A 17,518-nucleotide genomic window follows, 5' to 3' on the forward strand; every position below is an offset into this window, starting at 1 on the left:
AGTCACCTTCTGATTATTTCTATTAATGAAGCAGATACTACATCATTAGTTGAAATCTACAAACCGTCTATAGATATCTTGTGACACAGCTGTGTATACCAGTTAGAATTAATAAAAGTATTAAAAAAATGTAAAATCCTTAACAAAGTGTCTGACACATGGTAAGTATTTAACAAACGTTTTATTTTTTTTTTTTAATGTTTCTATTTAAGAGAGAAAGAGCGGGCGTGCAAGTAGAGGGGCAGAGAGCGAGGGAGACACAGAATCCGAAGCAGGCTCCAGGCTCCCAGCCGTCAGCACAGAGCCCGGATGTGGGGCTTGAATTCACGAACCATAAGATCATGACCTGAGCCGAAGTCAGACGCTAAACCGAGCCACCCAGGTGCTTCTAAATGTTAATTGTTTTAAATCTCTTTTTAGCTAATTCTTATTACTGGAACCATCTGGACATTTCTCTGGAAATATATCCGTGACAGCTCAGGAGCAGGTGTGACCAGCTGCTGCCCCGCCCATGCTGGACACACCGGCACACAGACATGCCAGAGCACTGACACAGAAAGTTCCGTCCCTGCTTGTCTCTGGTCACCAGGAGTACTTCCGTGGAAAAATCTGGGAAGCACAGGTGTGCGTGACACCACTGTGCACATAAAGTATTCAACAACGTCTGCTGACAAGAACAAATATCTAACAAGAACTACTCGCAAGTGTATCAGATAAGGATTAAAATTGCGTTGGTGTTTTCTGAAGAAATCCTAACCACGCAATTGGACCGGAGAAGGACTTGACGGGCAAGTTCAAACTTAACGGAAAGCGAAACCTTCAAGAACACGATACAGACATTAAAACAGAAATGCCATATTAGGCAATATGACAGAACTAAAGTACACAAACAATGGTGAGGGGGTTGGCCTTCACATAAATGGCAATTATGGAAAGAACGTAGGAGTAATTCCCTGCAGAGCACTGGTCGTCACGCTGGTCTGGAAGCAACCGGGGACGGTTAGCGCTGGGCCCTCACGGCCCTCCAGCTAGAGGCCTCCCGGCAAAGGTCTTTAAACGGTTCAAGTGCCATTACAGACCACTTCTTCTGGCTGTGCCCTCGTTCCACATTTAAGAGTTTTGATGCCAAGGCTGTTTGTGGCCTAGAATGAGCTCCCTTACTAGTGTCTCGTCTCCTCTCTGGAGACAAAGCACACAGAGGGAAAGCCGTCCTCTGGCTCCTGAGCTAAAAATCACCTGCACCATCAAGCCTGCTTTTTCAGAAAGGAACGATTTCTGAGGCTGAAAGTAATTCAGCGGGATTAGTCCAAAGGACCAGTTACGCCAACAAACCACGCCTGCAGTTAATCATGAATTCTTTCAGTGTCTGCAAAGCAACCCAAGGTTACATCTTCGGGTTGAAGTTACAACCACGAAACTACATTTTCTGAAAACCCAGGAGAATGAAGAACAATATTGCGTCTATTCCAAGTATCACTTCTGTTTGGCTCTACATCATGATTTTGTTTTCTAGAGCATGGCGGTCATTTTCGTGGTGTTTTGCTAAGACAGATTTTAAATTTATTATAGTTATTTGAATGCCGAAGTCTCTAGAAATCTGTTAGGTGGGTAACACGAAAGCAGTGCGACAGGTTTATCTAAGAACATTTTTGCCTGCCTCCCGATGATTAACCACAAATAAACGCTGACTTAAAATAACGACAGTCACAGCACTATTCACAAAAGATAGTCAATAGCTGAATTCATCTGTTTTAGATTCAAATTCCATCTTTTATCGTTTTCTACCCATTTAATCCCACCCTCCGCCACCGGCAGCTCCCTCCCCCTCCCCTCCTGAGCACCTGCATGGAAAAGCGAGGAGGCAGGCTGTGGGGGAACAGGGTCCTCATGTCCTGGAGGGGGATGTTGTAGTGGAGACCTTCATGCTGCTCCCCATGCCTGGCCTGCGGAACAAAAAGGCAGACAGGTGTGAACGGGGCCAGAGACAAAGTGACACTTAAATGGAAAGGGCCCACTAGACCATACTAGGGAAACTTCATCTCTCAGGGCTGGGAACGAGCTCTTTTCATTTCTTCTTCTTTTTTTGAATAAAAAAAATCTTTTTCAGTTTCTGAAATAGAGATTTATTTTTGAGATACACTGAGCGGGAGCAGGGGAGGGGTAGAGAGAGGGAGACAGAATCCCCAACAGGCCTGCGCGCTCGCTGTCAGCGCAGGGCCTGATGTGGGGCTTGAACGCACGAACTGCGAGATCATACCCTGAGCTGAAATCAAGAGTTGGACGCTTAGCTGACTGAGCCACCCGGAAGCCTCTAAAATTGTTTTTAGTGTTTGAGAGAGAGAGACAGTGTGAGGAGGGGAGGGGCAGAGAGAGAGGGAGACACAGAATCCGAAGCAGGCTCTGGGCTCCGAGCTGTCAGCACGGAGCCCGACGCGGGGCTTGAACTCAACGAACCGTGAGATCATGACCTGGGCCAGTGGACGCTTAACCGACTGAGCCCCCCACGCACCCCACTGTCTTTCATCTCTTAGCTTAGACAAAAAGTGCCGGCTGGCTGTTGTCCTCAAATCCACAGCGTGTATATAAAGCTGCTCTTGGCCTAAATGACGAAGCCAGTTGCTCGGCAACATACACCCTACATGTGGAGGTAAGAGACAATTCTTGCCATCTGGATTCTTCCGTGCTGGGTATGGAGATGTTCCAGTCACGTGACAAGATCATCTGCATACCGCTGTTTCCATAGAAACCCAGAGGAATTGGAGATAAAGGGACTACAGTTACAGGGAAAGCTCAGAAACACTTCAGTGACTTCATTCACTTATTCAGTTTATTTTCTGCTTTTGAAAGTAGGTGAATGCTAGAGACATAAACAAAACACCCTACTGAGACGGTGTCTCGGGTGACGAGTTCACCCCACCCCGTCCACGTGCGCAGCGTGCGTTAAGGTGGGGAGACTCCGGGGGCAGGCCAGGTACAAAAAAGGAGAAGAAAAGCTATTGGTTCCCTTCACATGTAAGCACAGAGCACACGACTAATGGCATTTATGAGAGGCCACCGTAACGCCGGGGAAGGGGACAAATCAGCATCCGGCCTGAGGGGGCCTGTGCCAGAAAATGCAACCCTGGGTACTGCTGGGTACAAACACACTGTGTTCTTCTCAGCACATCAAGTTAGCGGTCCCTCCAGACACTGGGAAGTCCACTCAGGAAGGTGGAAAATAGCACCAGACGGACTAATGGGAAAACTGGGCTCTGTACGTGCCCTACTATGTGATCTTGGGCAAGCAAGTTGATTTCTTTAGGACTCTCCATACCGGGGTCGGTAAACTATGGCTGCGTACCCGTTTTTGTGAATAAAGTTTTATTGGCACACAGCCACACCCACTCGTCTATGGCACACCTAAGCAGTTGTGACCGAGACCACTTTGGCTCATAAGCCTGAAATACTAACTTGTCCGTAAGGCCACGTCTGCCGACCCACCGCACAGCAAGATCGACAACTACCGGCTTAAGTATTCACGCAGTACGTGTACCACGTAACCGCCTTATGCCGGCAAAATCCTGGGCACGAGCAGGCCTCTGTGGCAGGGATTAAGCCAGAACAGGTGTGGACTGGCCCAGCCGAGTGTTAGGTTACCAGAGCCCGGGACGGGGAAGAGGCGCTCTGGGCCGCGGAACGCGCTCTTGAGTGACCGCACGAAGACCTGCCTGGTCTCTCCCGCTTTCGGTTTTCCCGATACACAGAACGAGAGACACAAATTGCAAGACTTGAAGAAAATCCACATACGCGCCAGCAACTCACCGGGTCCTTCTCGCTGGTGCGGGAAACTGCTCTGGGACTATCATCTGGGGCCTGGTTGTCCAGGTGAGCAGCAAGGCTTTGGGGGGCCTGGGACCCCGCGTGCAAAAGTCGTCCAGGGTCCAACTAGAAAAGAAACCGTTTCCGTGTTGTGACGTTAATGCCTGCTACAAAACTGAGGTTTCGAGCCACGTCCGCAACAGGGAAACTGTGGTACACATTTTAGTTTTACGTCAAAAGAACGCTTATTTTCATAATTCTCAAAGTCCAAGCCCATTACTCATACTCGGACTCTGTTGAGGCTCATGTTGTGGGGACAGGGCCCTGTCCCACATGGAAGCGGACAAATCTGGAGACCGTTCAGGAGCACAGCACGGCCAAGGCCGGCCGGGGGCAGGGTGCCCTCGGCCACGGCCACGGCCGGGACCGCCCCCTTCTCATTCGCCCAGTAATCGGGGTTGCCTCTGTCATTGACGGGGTTAGTGCAGCGTTCCCGGGCGAGGGGTGTTATCCCACTCTCCGCAGCAGTTCTCTTGCCGGCCGTGCCCTGGAACCATCTCTGGTTAAGGATGTATAATGAGGAATGAAGGAATCCGCTCTGTGGGCAACTTCGCACACGGCTCACGGACACCCCCGAACTGAGGAGAGGTCAGGCTGGGGGGGTGATATTCCAGAGACAGATCTGAGCAAATGCTGACTGGAGAACCCTCCCGAAAACTGAGCTTAAGGATAACAGGCCTTAGTAGGAATGAAAAGATTCACTGTAGGGCTGGAAAATGGAGTTTACGCAGCAAGAGACTAGAAGGGTAGGCTGAAGTCCACCCCCCCCCCCGTGGCCGTGATCAGCACGCAGACGCTTTGGCTTTGAGTCTTAATTCGACATGGGCAGGGCACCAGCCATGCTTTCTGATTAGCTGCAGGTTAAACATTTTCGTTGGGAGGACAGATCTTTGGGACTACAAAAGACAAAGAGGCAATTTAGAGGCAAAAATACCAGCTAGAAAGCTGTCGGGGAACCCAAATGAGTACACTTTTATGAGGTGGCACAAAATAATCGTTTCAGCCTTAAACTCAGCGTGCCGAGATGGCGCCTTCACCCCACGCGACCACTTCCCACACGGCACTTGCCTGCAAACCATCTTGGAGACGCAGCGGTGGCAAGAGCCAAACAAAACACGTAACGACACAAACAGCATCGTGTGGTGTTAAGCCAATGAGAATTCAGGGTCGGCTACATCAGCACAGCAACCTGAATAATACGCCCTGGTATTGGTACTACTCAGTTTTCTCAATTCTAACCGGAGACAAAGCACAAGGTCTCTAAGAGGAGCAAATAGAAAATTAAAGCTACTCAAGGGCCACAAGGTGGTGGTATTTCTACAAGAATCCTATGATTTTTTTTTTTTTTTTTTTTTAGTTAACTGCTTTTTGCAGCAATTTAAAACCTAGCAAAATGGATTCCTTACTCCTTACAATGTTATACACGGCACCGCCCAGACAGTGTCGTGTTTGCAGGGAAAACAATCTCTGCATGTTCCAGAATGAACATCATGTGGTTCCTGAGCAGAACAACATTCGGTTTTTGAGAGAGAGCACGCACGAGCAGGGGAGGGGGGCAGATGGAGAGAGAGAGAATCCCAAGCAGGCTCCATGCTCGGCCCGGAGCCTGACAAGGGGCTCGATCCCACGGCCCTGGGGTCATGACTCCAGCAGAAACCAAGAGTCGGACGCTCAACCGACTGAGCCACACAGATGCCCCTGATCAAGGTTACTTTAAATCAACCTACAAAAAGCGCAGAATTCCACTCACTGACTTCTCACTGCAGTCTAGCCTCAGGTCTTTCTTGTTCGCCACTGAGGAAGAACAAATTTTACCCTTTAATGTGATTAGCTGAGGCCACAATCCATCCCTCTGAGCTTTGGTTTTGTGTTTTTCATTTTATTTTCTAACGGGTTATTTTACCTGCACACATTTCATCACGAACCCCTGGGAAAAGGAGTCCTACGGAAAGAAGGGCTCCCCCTTGGGACCATCTACGCTGTAGTTAAAAGGGCGGATGGAAGCGTGGAGCCCTCCTGGCCTGGCTTGCACCCGTCAGCACTCGGGTCCGGGGGCTCCCTAGGGGCCCCGTTGATCCCGCCCGGGTGTCCCAGCACCGCCCCGCAGCCTCCGTTTATTCGTGACTCCGCCACCGGGCCCTGAGCTCCCGGAGAGCACGGGCCACGACCTGCGGCGCGGCACAATGCTTGAGGCCACGGGCTTTGCAGCTGACGGACCAGGGATCTGGTCTGGGCTCCACAGCTTCACACAGTGTCACCTGAAGCAACTTACTTAGCCTTTCTAACCCTCAATTTCTGCATCTGTGAAGCAACAATATTCTCTCCGTCCCGGGCCGGCCGTGAAGATCGCAAGAAATAAAGCACTTAGCACAGTGCCCGGCACATGACAAATGCCCAACACGGCATTAACCATCGATGGTGAAATGAGTCCCCTTAGAGTCCTGTGCACTTGCCCCACGGCAGGTACTGAGAAAATATGTGCTCAATAAATGAAAGAATGGAGGAAAGCGACATAATGGTCTTTTTTATATATGATTCATTGATTTATGGTTTATTCAACAATCAGATGCTGAAAGTCTAAATAAGCAACTTATTTATTTTTGTTATAAGTGACTCCATCTTGGGCCCTTTAAAAAATATATTTATTTTGAGAGAAAGAGTGGGAGTGGCGGAGAGGCGGAAGAGGAGTGGGAGAGGGAGAGAGGGGAGGAGGGGGGAAGAGAAAGCGGGGGGAGAGAGATGGAGGGAGGGAGGGAGAATCTCAAGCAGGCTCCACACCCGGTACAGAGCCTGACATGGGGCTCAATCTCATGAATGGGGAGATCATGACCTGAACCGAAATCAAGAGTCAGATGCTCAGCCAAATGAGCCACCCAGGCGCCCAGCAACTTGTTTTTCATAATCATTAGTCCAGGTAGACAATAATAAAAGTTAATAAGGAACCGCAACCAAGCTTATTTAGCTGTATCTTTTTAATGTTAATTCTCCAACCACAGGGTGAATTCTGGAACACCGCCGTTCTGCTGAGACCGGTTACCTGCGGACTGGCAGGGCGGCCTGCAGCGAAGCACGTGGCAGAGGAAAGAAATTGTGGCTGCTCTCCGAGCGTCAGCTTGGACACCGAAGCGCTGGCCGGCCGAAGCTCTCCAGAGGCCTTCGTACTGGACACAACGAACCCGTCTCGAAATGAGAAACCCACCCACAGACAGTCTGCACAGAGCTTGCGGCTCAGTCAGGACTCACCCGCCGGGCCCCGGAGACGAGCCTTGACGTCCTGGACAGCATCGCCGCTGCGATCTGAAACACAGTGGAAAGGGCAAAGTCACCTGGGTGATGGATCCGTACCTAGAATATGTACAGAAAGGGCAGAAGACACAGAAGACTTTTCAAAGGAAAACAAATGGCTACTAAACTCACGGAAAGATTTTCATCCTCATTACAAATCGGGGAAATGTAAAGTAAAACCAGCACAGAGAGCTGCCATTCAGTCAGCATGCTGGGAAAAAGGAGGACAAGAGTGAGTGTCACAGAGGCTGTGAAGCCCTGGGGACACACCGTCACCGGGAGCACAGACACAATTATCTTCGTTCATTCATTCATTGGGGAATATACATATACGTGGTGACACTGGGAGACAGAGGAGGGGAAAGGATCAGCACATTGGGAATAATGCTGACTCCTGGGCGGAGGTAAAGGGCAGGACTGTGCAAAGCACAGAGAATGGGAAATGATCTACTTCTAATCTGGATAATGGGGACAGGAGTTCTGTTTTACTATTTTTGTATCTTGTGTTTTTTTATATTCAATTGTATGTTGAAAATATCTCAGAAAAATAACCCTAATCTCTTGGGAGCTGAAAGATGTTTAAAACACTTATATGCAACTCTTAATATAACTAATTAAATCGAATCTCCAGGTAACACTTCGCTTCCTTTTGGCTAATAATTTTCACCTTTCTTCCAGCCAAAATCTTTGAAGCCACAGCAGTGCTCCAGTCATCCAACCGAGACGGAGCACCTGCTGTGTGTCAGGCCCTGTGAATAAGCTGACCCGGGGGGGGGGGGGGGGGCAGCTTCCCAGGAAAGAGACGAGTTTCAAGTCTACCGTTTAATAAAGATGCCAATGTATTCTTTAATTCAGTCATTCAAAAAACATGTGATGTGCTGCCACACGCCCACGCAGCGCACAATGCACTGTGACGAACCAGACGGGCACGGTCCCTACTGACTTGGGTCCCTTTTACCCGTGGTGTTCCAGGGCTCCTGGGCCGTGTCTGAAAACCAGAGGTCGATACGGCAGCAGTTCCCAAAAGGAGTTTGGGTGAATGCTCACTAGTCAGAAAATGCACCGATGCTCTTATGGCTGAGAAATTGGAGAAAAGCTGAACAGCTCTTAATTTCTTGAATAATTACAACACGTATTAGCATATTTCACATTTCAAGTCTTTGAGAAAAACTAGGTAAAGATATTTCATTTTAACCCAAATTCACTTGGTCTTCGAACCTTAGTATTTTGTTGTTGCAAATTACTAGTGTCACTGTCCTGGATGCTGGTGGCGTGAGGCTGTGACCAAGCACCCAGGCCTGAAGACGAAGTTCTGTTTACGCCACAGGCAGAGGGGAGGCACCCCCTGTTCCCTGCACCCTGTCTGTTCTGAACCCTGCCTCACCCGGCCCCACACCCCGCCCACCTGCTGCCGGCCAGGACCCCACAGAGAGGGGCGAAAGGGCAGGCCCCGGGCTGCTGTCCCCAGAGAGGCCTGCTCACCTGCTGGCCTCTGAGCAGCCGTCCAGGAACCTGGATTGCAGGAGAGTCCCCAGCATCCCCAGAAACGGTAAGAGTGGCTCACCATGTCCACAGGATTTATAGAAACAGCCCGCGTGGTTTAGGCTGAATACCTGCTTTCCTCCTGGGAGTCTGTTATTTCAGTAATGCTAAGAAAATAAGGGCTACGTGACCCCAAGTTCCAGGCACTGTGACTCTAATCAGTGTCCCTGGCCGGCAACATCTCACGCCGTTGTCACACCTTGTTGCGGAAGTAACTGTGCCCTGTGTGATTCCACTGGGAAAGGACTCCGGGAGGCTGCACCTGGTTTCCTCCACTTTGCCCCGCGTCCTTTCCCTTTGCGCATCCAGGGCTGTATCCTTTCGCCGCCATAACTCGTGGCGGTAAGTACTACTATGTGCTGACTTTGAAGTCCTCCTAGAGAACCGGAAACTGGGAGGGGTCTGGCAACTACGACCACCCAGCATCCATCACCCCCTAACAACTGACCACCACCCGGTACCCAACACCACCCAGTGCCACCTCTGACCAGCTCAATTTTCTTAACCTCCACTCTCCTTGATCTGCCCCTAAACTACCTCAGCTGTCCGCCTCTCGCACCACCTTCCCCCATCCATGCCAGCTAACCCCCATGCCAATTCTAACCTTCCACAGCAGCTCATTCCCAGCCCTAAGCCCTCTGCTCAACCTCGACTTTCTCTACTCCAAAACCACTTATGATCCCAACATGACTCCAACAATGTCTGGCCCGCGCCACCTGCTTCCCCAATCTTCCCAATGTGTCCCGGTACAACCACCAATAAGGGACAGCTGTGGGTTGCAGCTTTGGAGGGGGGCCGGGTCCCGGAGAGAAAGGAGCAGATGACATGGTCCTGAGGTCAATTCTTCCCCTACGTGTGCCTATGGTCATTGGGGCCATTAGTCTGACCATGATTTAGACAGTACGGGAAATGCTGGTCAGGAAAATGTGACCAGCTCTCTATACCAGGACGCTGTCGTCTTGTATCCATATTACAACAATTGGTCTACCAGCTTCTAGCCATGAACTTCTCCAATCCATTTTTTCCACTGAAGTCTTCTTTAAAATCCTTCAGTATTTCCCCACTGCTTTTTTTTTTTTTAAGTTTGTTTGTTTATTTATTGAGAGAGAGAGAGAGAGAGAGAGAGAGAGAGAGAATATCTCAAGCAGGTTCTGCACTAAGCCTGACTCGGGGCTCAATCTCATGACTGTGAGATCATGACCTTTGCTGAAATCAGGAGTCGGGTACTTAACTGACTGAGCTACCCAGGTGCCCCTTCCCACTGCTTTTAAAAGTAAGGCTACGTACACGTATACACACACACACACACACACACACACACACACACACACACACACACGACTTAGGTAAGAATAACAGAAGTTGCCTTAAAAGGGGGGGATGGGGAATCTCAAAAGTTTGATCTCAAAGCAAACAACGTGGACTAAACCACATTTTCCAGCTTTTTAAATACCTGTTTGCAGCAAAACTCTTTATCGACAGGCCAAATGAACGCAGAAGGGAGGAATATTTGCTCATTCTACTTTTCAGGTTATACACAAATCAGGGCGTTGCAAGATAAAAGCTCAGAGCCACTTGTACTATGAAAAACTTGAGTACTGATTTCTCCTTTCAGTTTTTTTCATGTCTTTTGCACGAGCACAAATTAAACACATTGCTTACGACTGGAAAGTACGTAAGGGGCAGATTTCCTATTAAAACCGACTGATTGTACAGATGTAAAGAATTATGGGGCTAGATGGTCGTGATGGCCCACAAACATGTGAGTGTATCTGAGATCACAGAACTGTGCACTGAAAAATGATGGTAAATCTGGGGTTGCCTGGGTGGCTCAGTTGGTTAAGCATCCGACTCGATATTGGCTCAGGTCATGATCTCCCGGTTTGCGGGTTTGAGGCCTGCGTTGGGCTCCGTGCTGGCAGCATGGAGCCTGCGTAGGATTCGCTCTCTCCCTCCCCTGCTTGCGCTTGCTGCCTCTCAAAATACATAAATAAACTTAAATTTTTTTTAATACCTTTAAAAAATGGTGAATTTTATGTTGTGTATTTTACCACACACATGCACACAAAACAAATGACTGATGATAAAATCAAAGATAAATGGTAATTATCTCAAGCCTTCTAGAAGCAAAAATGAAGACAAAAGTCCTCAAAGTTATCACTGAACTAGAACTACGTCCCTAGCATCGTTCAACTGCCGACATTCCCAGACCCCACGCACTGTCTACTTCTGCTCTTCCAACGTGGAAGTGTCCCCTCTCCAATCCTGTTCTCTGTTTTAATGTGACAACAAATCCCAGAGACAAAGAATTTCTTCACTCTTTAAGCCATCTCAGCTCCCAGGTGCACCTGGAAGGGACACTTCCTCACCACCCGTACGTAACGTTCTGAGGCAACTCTGCCGCCAGCATTAGAGCCCTCTTCCCCTCTCTAAGTCTTCTCACAGGGAGAGCTCAAATGCATAACGAGAACGAAGTCAGAAAAGGCCTGTACCGAAGTCAGAAAGCTCCAGGCTCGGAGCTGTCAGCACAGAGCCCAACGCGGGGCTCAAACTCGTGGACCGTGAGATCATGACCTGAGCCGAAGGCGGACGCTCAACTGACTGAGCCACCCAGGCGCCCCTGACCTATCAGTTTTAGATTTTATAGTTTAAGATTAACTATTTAAAAAAATTCCTTCACACCACTGTTTCGTTGAGAATGCAGTTACTTAAAATGACCAAAAACTTTAAAAATATTGTTCCTATCAAAATCCCAGCAACGGTTTTTATAGAAATTGTCAAGCTGACCTCAAAATTCATATGGAAATGCAATGGACCCATAACAGCACAAATAGCTTTGCAAAAAAGGAACAAACTTGGAGGGTCCACGTTATCCTGACTTTAGAACTTACCACAAAGCCACAGTGAATAAGACAGTGTGCTATTAGCATATGTCTGTAGACTACACGTGTCTGACCCACACGCCTGTGTGTAAGTCAATGGGATAGAGTCGGGAGTTCAGAAAGAATCCCTTACAGCACAGCTGACTCTGAACACAGGTGCCAAGACAATTCAGCGGGGGGAAAGAAGTCTTTTCAGCAAACGGTGCCGGGACCACCGGATATCCCATGTAAAATAATTAAATTGAACTGGGTATTTACCCGAAGAATACAAAAGCATGAATACGACAAGATCCGTGCACTGCCCATGTTTCCTGCAGCATTACTTGTAACAGCCAACTACAGAAGCAACAATAGTGTCCGACAATAGGCCGACGGGTAAAGATGTGCAGCATGTGTGTGCGCGTGCGTGTGCACGTGTAATGGACTGTCAGTCAAAATAGGATGAGATCTTGTCATCTGCAACATGGATGGACCCTAAAGTGTATTATGCTAAGTGAAAGGAGAAAGACTGAAACATCATATGATTTCACTTCTATATGGAGTCTCAAAACCAAAAATGAATAAACAAAAAGCGAAACAAACCTATCAGTAATAGAACTGATGTCTGCTGGGGGGTGGGGTGAAGGGATGGGCAAAACGAGAGAAGGGAAGCAGAGGTACAGGCTTCCAGTCATGGAATGAGTACGTCACGGGACTAAAACGTACAGTGGGGGGAAGACAGTCCGTGATACTAATGGCTACGGTGACAGGCGACAGCTACCCTTGTGGAGAGCACAGCACAAACTTGCTGAATCGTGACGTTGTACCCCTGAAACCAACGTAACATTGCATCAACCACACTTCAACTAAAAAAATAATAATAAGCTGGAAAAAATCAGTAAGGCCAATGGGGCGCCTGGGTGGCTCAGTCGGTTGAGCGTCCGACTTCGGCTCAGGTCATGATCTCGTGGTCCGTGAGTTCCAGCCCCGCGTCGGGCTCTGTGCTGATAGCTCAGAGCCTGGAGCCTGCTTCCCATTCTGTGTCTCCCTCTCTCTCTGCCCCTCCCCTGCTCATGCTCTGTCTCTCTGGGTCTCAAAAATAAATAAAACATTAAAAAAATTAAAAAAAAATAAGAAAACATAGGAATAAATCTTTGTGACCTTGTATCACTTAGTGACAAAAATAAAAATACATACTTGGACTTTATCAAAAGTAAGAATTTCTGCTTCAAAGGATACCATGAAGAAAATAAAAGACAAACTCCAGAATGGAAGAAAATATTTGCAAATCATATCTGATAAAGGACTTGTATCCATAATATACAAAGAACTCTTTACAACTCAACAAAGACAACCAAACTCAAAAACAGACAAAGGATTTCAACAGGCATTTCTCCCAAGAAGATATACAATGGCCAAGAAGCACTTGAAAAGCTGTTTAACACCATAAGTCATTAGGAGAATGCGAATCAAAAACATAATGTGATACGCTTTAAAATCCAAAGAACAGACGGTGTTGGGGAGAATGCAGAAAAACTAGAATCCTCCTACATCGCTGGTGGGGTTGTAAGAGGGAACCAACTACTCTGGAAAACAGTTTGACAGCTCCTGGAAAGATTAAACACGCAGCTACCACATGACCTGGCAATTCCACCATACATCCAGGGCCTATGGAAACGTGTGTGCACACAAAAACTTGTTCACAAATGCTCACAGCAGCATTTTTCCTAATAGGCGAAATGTGGGAACAATCCAGATGTCCATCAACCAATAAATGGATAAAAACCAAGTGTGGTGTAGCCATGCAATGGAATATTATTCAGTAATCACAATAAACGAAGTTCTTATAAATGCTACAACACGGGTGAATCTTTAAATAAAGGAAAACGGTTACAAAAGACCAGCTGTGTACTACGTTCCAATTATACTGCATAAAAAGTGTCCACAACAGGTACATCTACTGACACAGTGAATGAGATCAGTGGTTGCCGGGGGCCGGGAGAGGGGAGAACGGAGTGACAAGGATGTTCTAAGACCAGGTCGTGGTAATGATGACACAACTGTGTGACTACATCAAAAACCACTGAACTGTGCACTTTAAGGATCCTGACTGTCATGGGTTGTGAATCTTAATAAAGCCATTTACCAAAACACACTGCTACTCGGCCCTATTGAAGCAGCAGCAGCAGAAACCGACACGCACGGAGTACGCGTCAGACTGAGCGCGACAGGCACCGCGTGCTTCTGTCACCTCACCGGGACAGCGCCCTTCTCGAGCAGCGTACCAGCTGTTGCTGCCCAACAGACCGCCCCGGACCCAGTGGCCTCGGCCAAGGACCCGTTATTACTGTTGACAAGGCTCCAGCTGCAGGCTGGTTGGTTCCTGTTCTGGACCAGGTGTGGCTATCGCCGGTGGGGGTCCTCATGCTCTGGGGTTGGTTGGCTGGTCACGGTTGGCCTCAGCTGGGATGACCAACTGTGCTCCACACCGTCTCTCATCCCAGAACTGTCTGACTTGTCACGGGTGGCAAAGGTCCGAGAGAGCCAAACACTGAAGACCTCTTCAAACCTGGCTCAGAACCGGCCATCTGTCCCATTCTGTTGCAGCCCATCATAGGCCAGATCAGACACAAAGGGTGAGAAGCGGAGTTTACCTCTTTGTGGGAGGAGCTGCAAAGTCACAGTTGTTGTGATACATGGAAACCACGGTGGTGTTGACAAACGGAGAATCCTGGATGCAGACAGGGTTGTCGGACTTAAGAGCTACATTCTTATTACTATGTCAGATTTCTTCCTCGGTGGCCTCAGTCACTCGTTTGTGCAGCTATTTGTTGATCTTGATCTTAGCAAAGAAAAAGTAATTATCAAAGTCGCTTTTATTAATATTGAACCTTACTTCAGTTTGTAGATATCTTTATTTCATAAAAATTTTCATAAGTATACCGTCTTACACATTTAGTTATAAAGTTAACCGGCGAGAACTAGAAATAGTTTGGATAAAATTCTAAATCAGAATTTATGGAACATTTTCTTGCACCATACACCAAAAATAAACTCAAAATGGATTAAAGTCCTAAGTGTGAGACCCGAAACCATAAAAATCCTAGAAGAGAGCACAGGCAATAATTTCTCTGTCATTTTTCTAGATATGTCTCCTGAGGCAAGGGCAACAAAAACAAAATTAAACTATTGGGTCTTCATCAAAATAAAAAGCTTCTGCACAACAAAGGAAACAATCAATAAAACTAAAAGACAACCTACTGAATGGGAGAAAATATTTGTAAACGACATGCCCAATAAAGGGTAAGTATCCAAAATATATAAAGAACTCCTACAACTTGACATCGAAATAATAGCAATAATGATAATCCAATTAAGAGTGCAGAAGACGTGAACAGACATTTCTTCAAAGAAGACATCCAGATCACCAAGAGACACATGAAAAGAAGTTCAACATCACTCATCAAGGAAATGCAATCAAAACCACAATGTGTCACATCTGTCAGAATGGCAAAAACCGCAAACATAAGAAACAGCAAGTGTTGTCGAGGATGTGGAGGAAAAAGGAACACTTGTGTACTGTTGGTGGCAATGCAAGCTGGTGCAGCCGCTATGGCCAACAGTACAGAGGTTCCTTAAAAAATAAAAAATAGAATTATCATAGGACCCACTAATTCCAGCATGGAGTATTTACCAAAAGGATACAAGAACACTATTCAAAAAGATACACGCACCCCTACGTTTACTGCAGTATTTACGACAGCCGTATTATGGAAGCAGCTGATGGACGAATGGATAAAGAAGCTATATACACATACAAAGGAATATTACTCAGCCACAAAATCATGACATCTTGCCACTCACCACAACACGGATGGATCTAGATAGGGGGTGCGATGCTAAGTGAAATAAGTCAGTCAGAGAAAAACAAATACCGTAGGGTCTCACTCGTATGCGCAAGAAACAAAGAAAACAGAGACAAACCAAAAAACGGGACTCTTAATTACAGAGAACACACTGATGGTTACTAGAGGGGAGATGGGTGGGGGGAAGGGGACAAAAGGGGGAAGGGGATTAAGAGTTCACTGATCATGGGGGCGCCTGGGTGGCTCAGTAGGTGGAGCCCCACATCAGGCTCTGTGCTGACAGTGCGGAGCCTGCTTTGGATTCTGTGTCTCCCCCTCTCTGCCCCTCCTCCACTCACGCTCTCTCTCAAAACTGAACATTAAAAAAAAAAGTCCACTTATGATGAGCACCGAAGCATGTACAGGATTCTCGAATCACTGTATCATACGTGCGAAACTAATGTCACACTGCATGTTAACTGTACTGGAATTTTTTACAAATTACAAAACCAAGCTGCAGTTTTTTTAGATTAAAGAAAACTTTTTCTAATGTTTATTTATTTCTGAGAGACAGACAGACAGAGCATGAGCAGGGGAGGGGCAGAGAGAGGGAGACACAGAATCTGAAGCAGGTTCCAGGCTCCGAGCTGTCAGCACAGAGCCCGACGTGGGGCTCGAACCCACAAACCATGAGATCACGACCTAAGCAGGACGCTCAACCAACTGAGCCATCCAGGTGCCCCAAAAGTTTATTAGTTTCAGCATCAAATAAAACTCAGCTTTTATTTTGTACACACAATATTGGAAACCTTGAGCCACATAAATAGTTGCAAGTGGTAACCGTTTGTAGTGTTTGTAGCCTCCACGTAAAAAAGTTTTAGACGAGCAGAACTACCAAGATTCATTCATCTTTAATGAGTGACAGCATGTGGAAAGGGATCTTTTCTCTGGGTAGGTCTCAACAGCGGACTTAAGACATTCAGTCACCCACGTTGTAAACAGATGTGCTGTCCTCCAGGCTTTGTTGTTCCATTCCTAGAGCACAGAGTAGATTTAGCGAAATTCTTTAAGTATTTATTTATTTATTTATTTACTTACTTACTTATTTTTGAGAGAGAGAGACAGAGACAGTGTGAGCAGGGGAGGGGAAGTGAGAGCGGGAGTCCAAGCAGGCTCTGTGCTGCCACCAAAGAGCCCAACGTAGGGCTTGAACTCATGAACTGTGAGATAATGATCTGAGCAGAAACCAAGAGTTGGACACTGAACTGATTGTGCGCCCCAGGTGCCCCAAGATTTACCCAAGTCCTTACGGGCCCCAGGAATTTGGGAAAGGTCAAGGAGCTTCAGCTTACAGTCACCAGCCGCGTTAGCCCCTGACAAGAGTCGGCCCGTCCTTCGAAGCTTGGGAACCGGGCCCTGACTTGTCCCGTCTGGCCACGAGAGTCCTGGACGGCGTCCCCTTCCAACGTGAGACTGTCTGGTCCACACTGAGGATCTGTTGGTGAGCGTGGCCACCCTGGTGAATTCTCTCAGCTGGATCTTCTGGAAAACTTGCCGTGGCTTCTGCATCGGCCCTGGATGCTTCTCCCTGCGCTTCTGTGTCGCGCAGGCGGCTTCTTTCCCGAGACCTCAGGACCGGCCTCAGCCAGCGTCTCGCCGCGCCTGTGCGGCCTCCTGCCCTCGCTCGGCCTCCGCAGAACGAAGACGGCGCGGGCCTTGCTCTGGACCGGGCTCTGGACCGGGGACGTGGTGCGTGTGATGCTCCGTCCGGACCACTCAGACTTTCTCCGCATCGGCAGTAAGGCCGTTTAGCTTTCTCGTCATCCGCGTGTTCCCTGGAACAGCACTTCTCATTTCCTTCAGGAACCTTCCCTCGCGTTCACAACTTGGCCAAGCGTCGGGTGCGGGAGGCCTAAGCGTTCAGTGTATCTGGGCTTCGGACGCGCCTTCCCCCCTGAGCCGAATCGCCGCCAGCTTCCGATTTCAAGCGACGGGCGCGAGACTCTGCCTTTCACTGCACACTCAGCGCCGTTGTAGGTCAGTGATCGGCCTAATGTCACTGCTGCCGCGTCTCAGGGAACAGGGCGGCTGAGGAAGGGAGAGAGATGGGGCAGGCCGTCGGCGGAG

General features: G+C 48.0%; 1 protein-coding gene and 1 long non-coding RNA gene across 9 annotated transcripts in view; one reads left to right on the forward strand and one right to left on the reverse strand.

Annotated features, from left to right (window-relative positions):
• The window catches only part of DAP3 (death associated protein 3), a 33,785-nt gene that overhangs the window by 9,230 nt on the left and 7,037 nt on the right, over nt 1–17,518 (reverse strand). For 4 of the 8 annotated variants that reach the window (XM_043568561.1, XM_043568560.1, XM_043568565.1 and 1 more), the window contains exons 2-6: nt 14,201–14,388; nt 7,276–7,354; nt 7,102–7,155; nt 3,802–3,924; nt 1,842–1,943 (exon numbers count right to left, since the gene is read on the reverse strand). In XM_043568561.1, the coding sequence (XP_043424496.1) occupies nt 1,842–1,943; nt 3,802–3,924; nt 7,102–7,155; nt 7,276–7,354; nt 14,201–14,244 (402 nt within the window). In that variant the 5' untranslated portion in view covers nt 14,245–14,388. The remainder of the gene's footprint in view (nt 1–1,841; nt 1,944–3,801; nt 3,925–7,101; nt 7,156–7,275; nt 7,355–14,200; nt 14,389–17,518) is intronic. The other 4 variants (XM_043568563.1, XM_043568558.1, XM_043568562.1 and 1 more) reach the window with 3 other exon arrangements.
• LOC122476175 lies at nt 334–7,778 on the forward strand. The gene is made up of 2 exons (XR_006295408.1): nt 334–382; nt 6,855–7,778. It is a non-coding gene; the product is annotated as an uncharacterized LOC122476175 (long non-coding RNA).

Source organism: Prionailurus bengalensis, chromosome E4, assembly GCF_016509475.1.
Source record: "Prionailurus bengalensis isolate Pbe53 chromosome E4, Fcat_Pben_1.1_paternal_pri, whole genome shotgun sequence".
NCBI classification, from domain to species: Eukaryota; Metazoa; Chordata; class Mammalia; order Carnivora; family Felidae; genus Prionailurus; species Prionailurus bengalensis.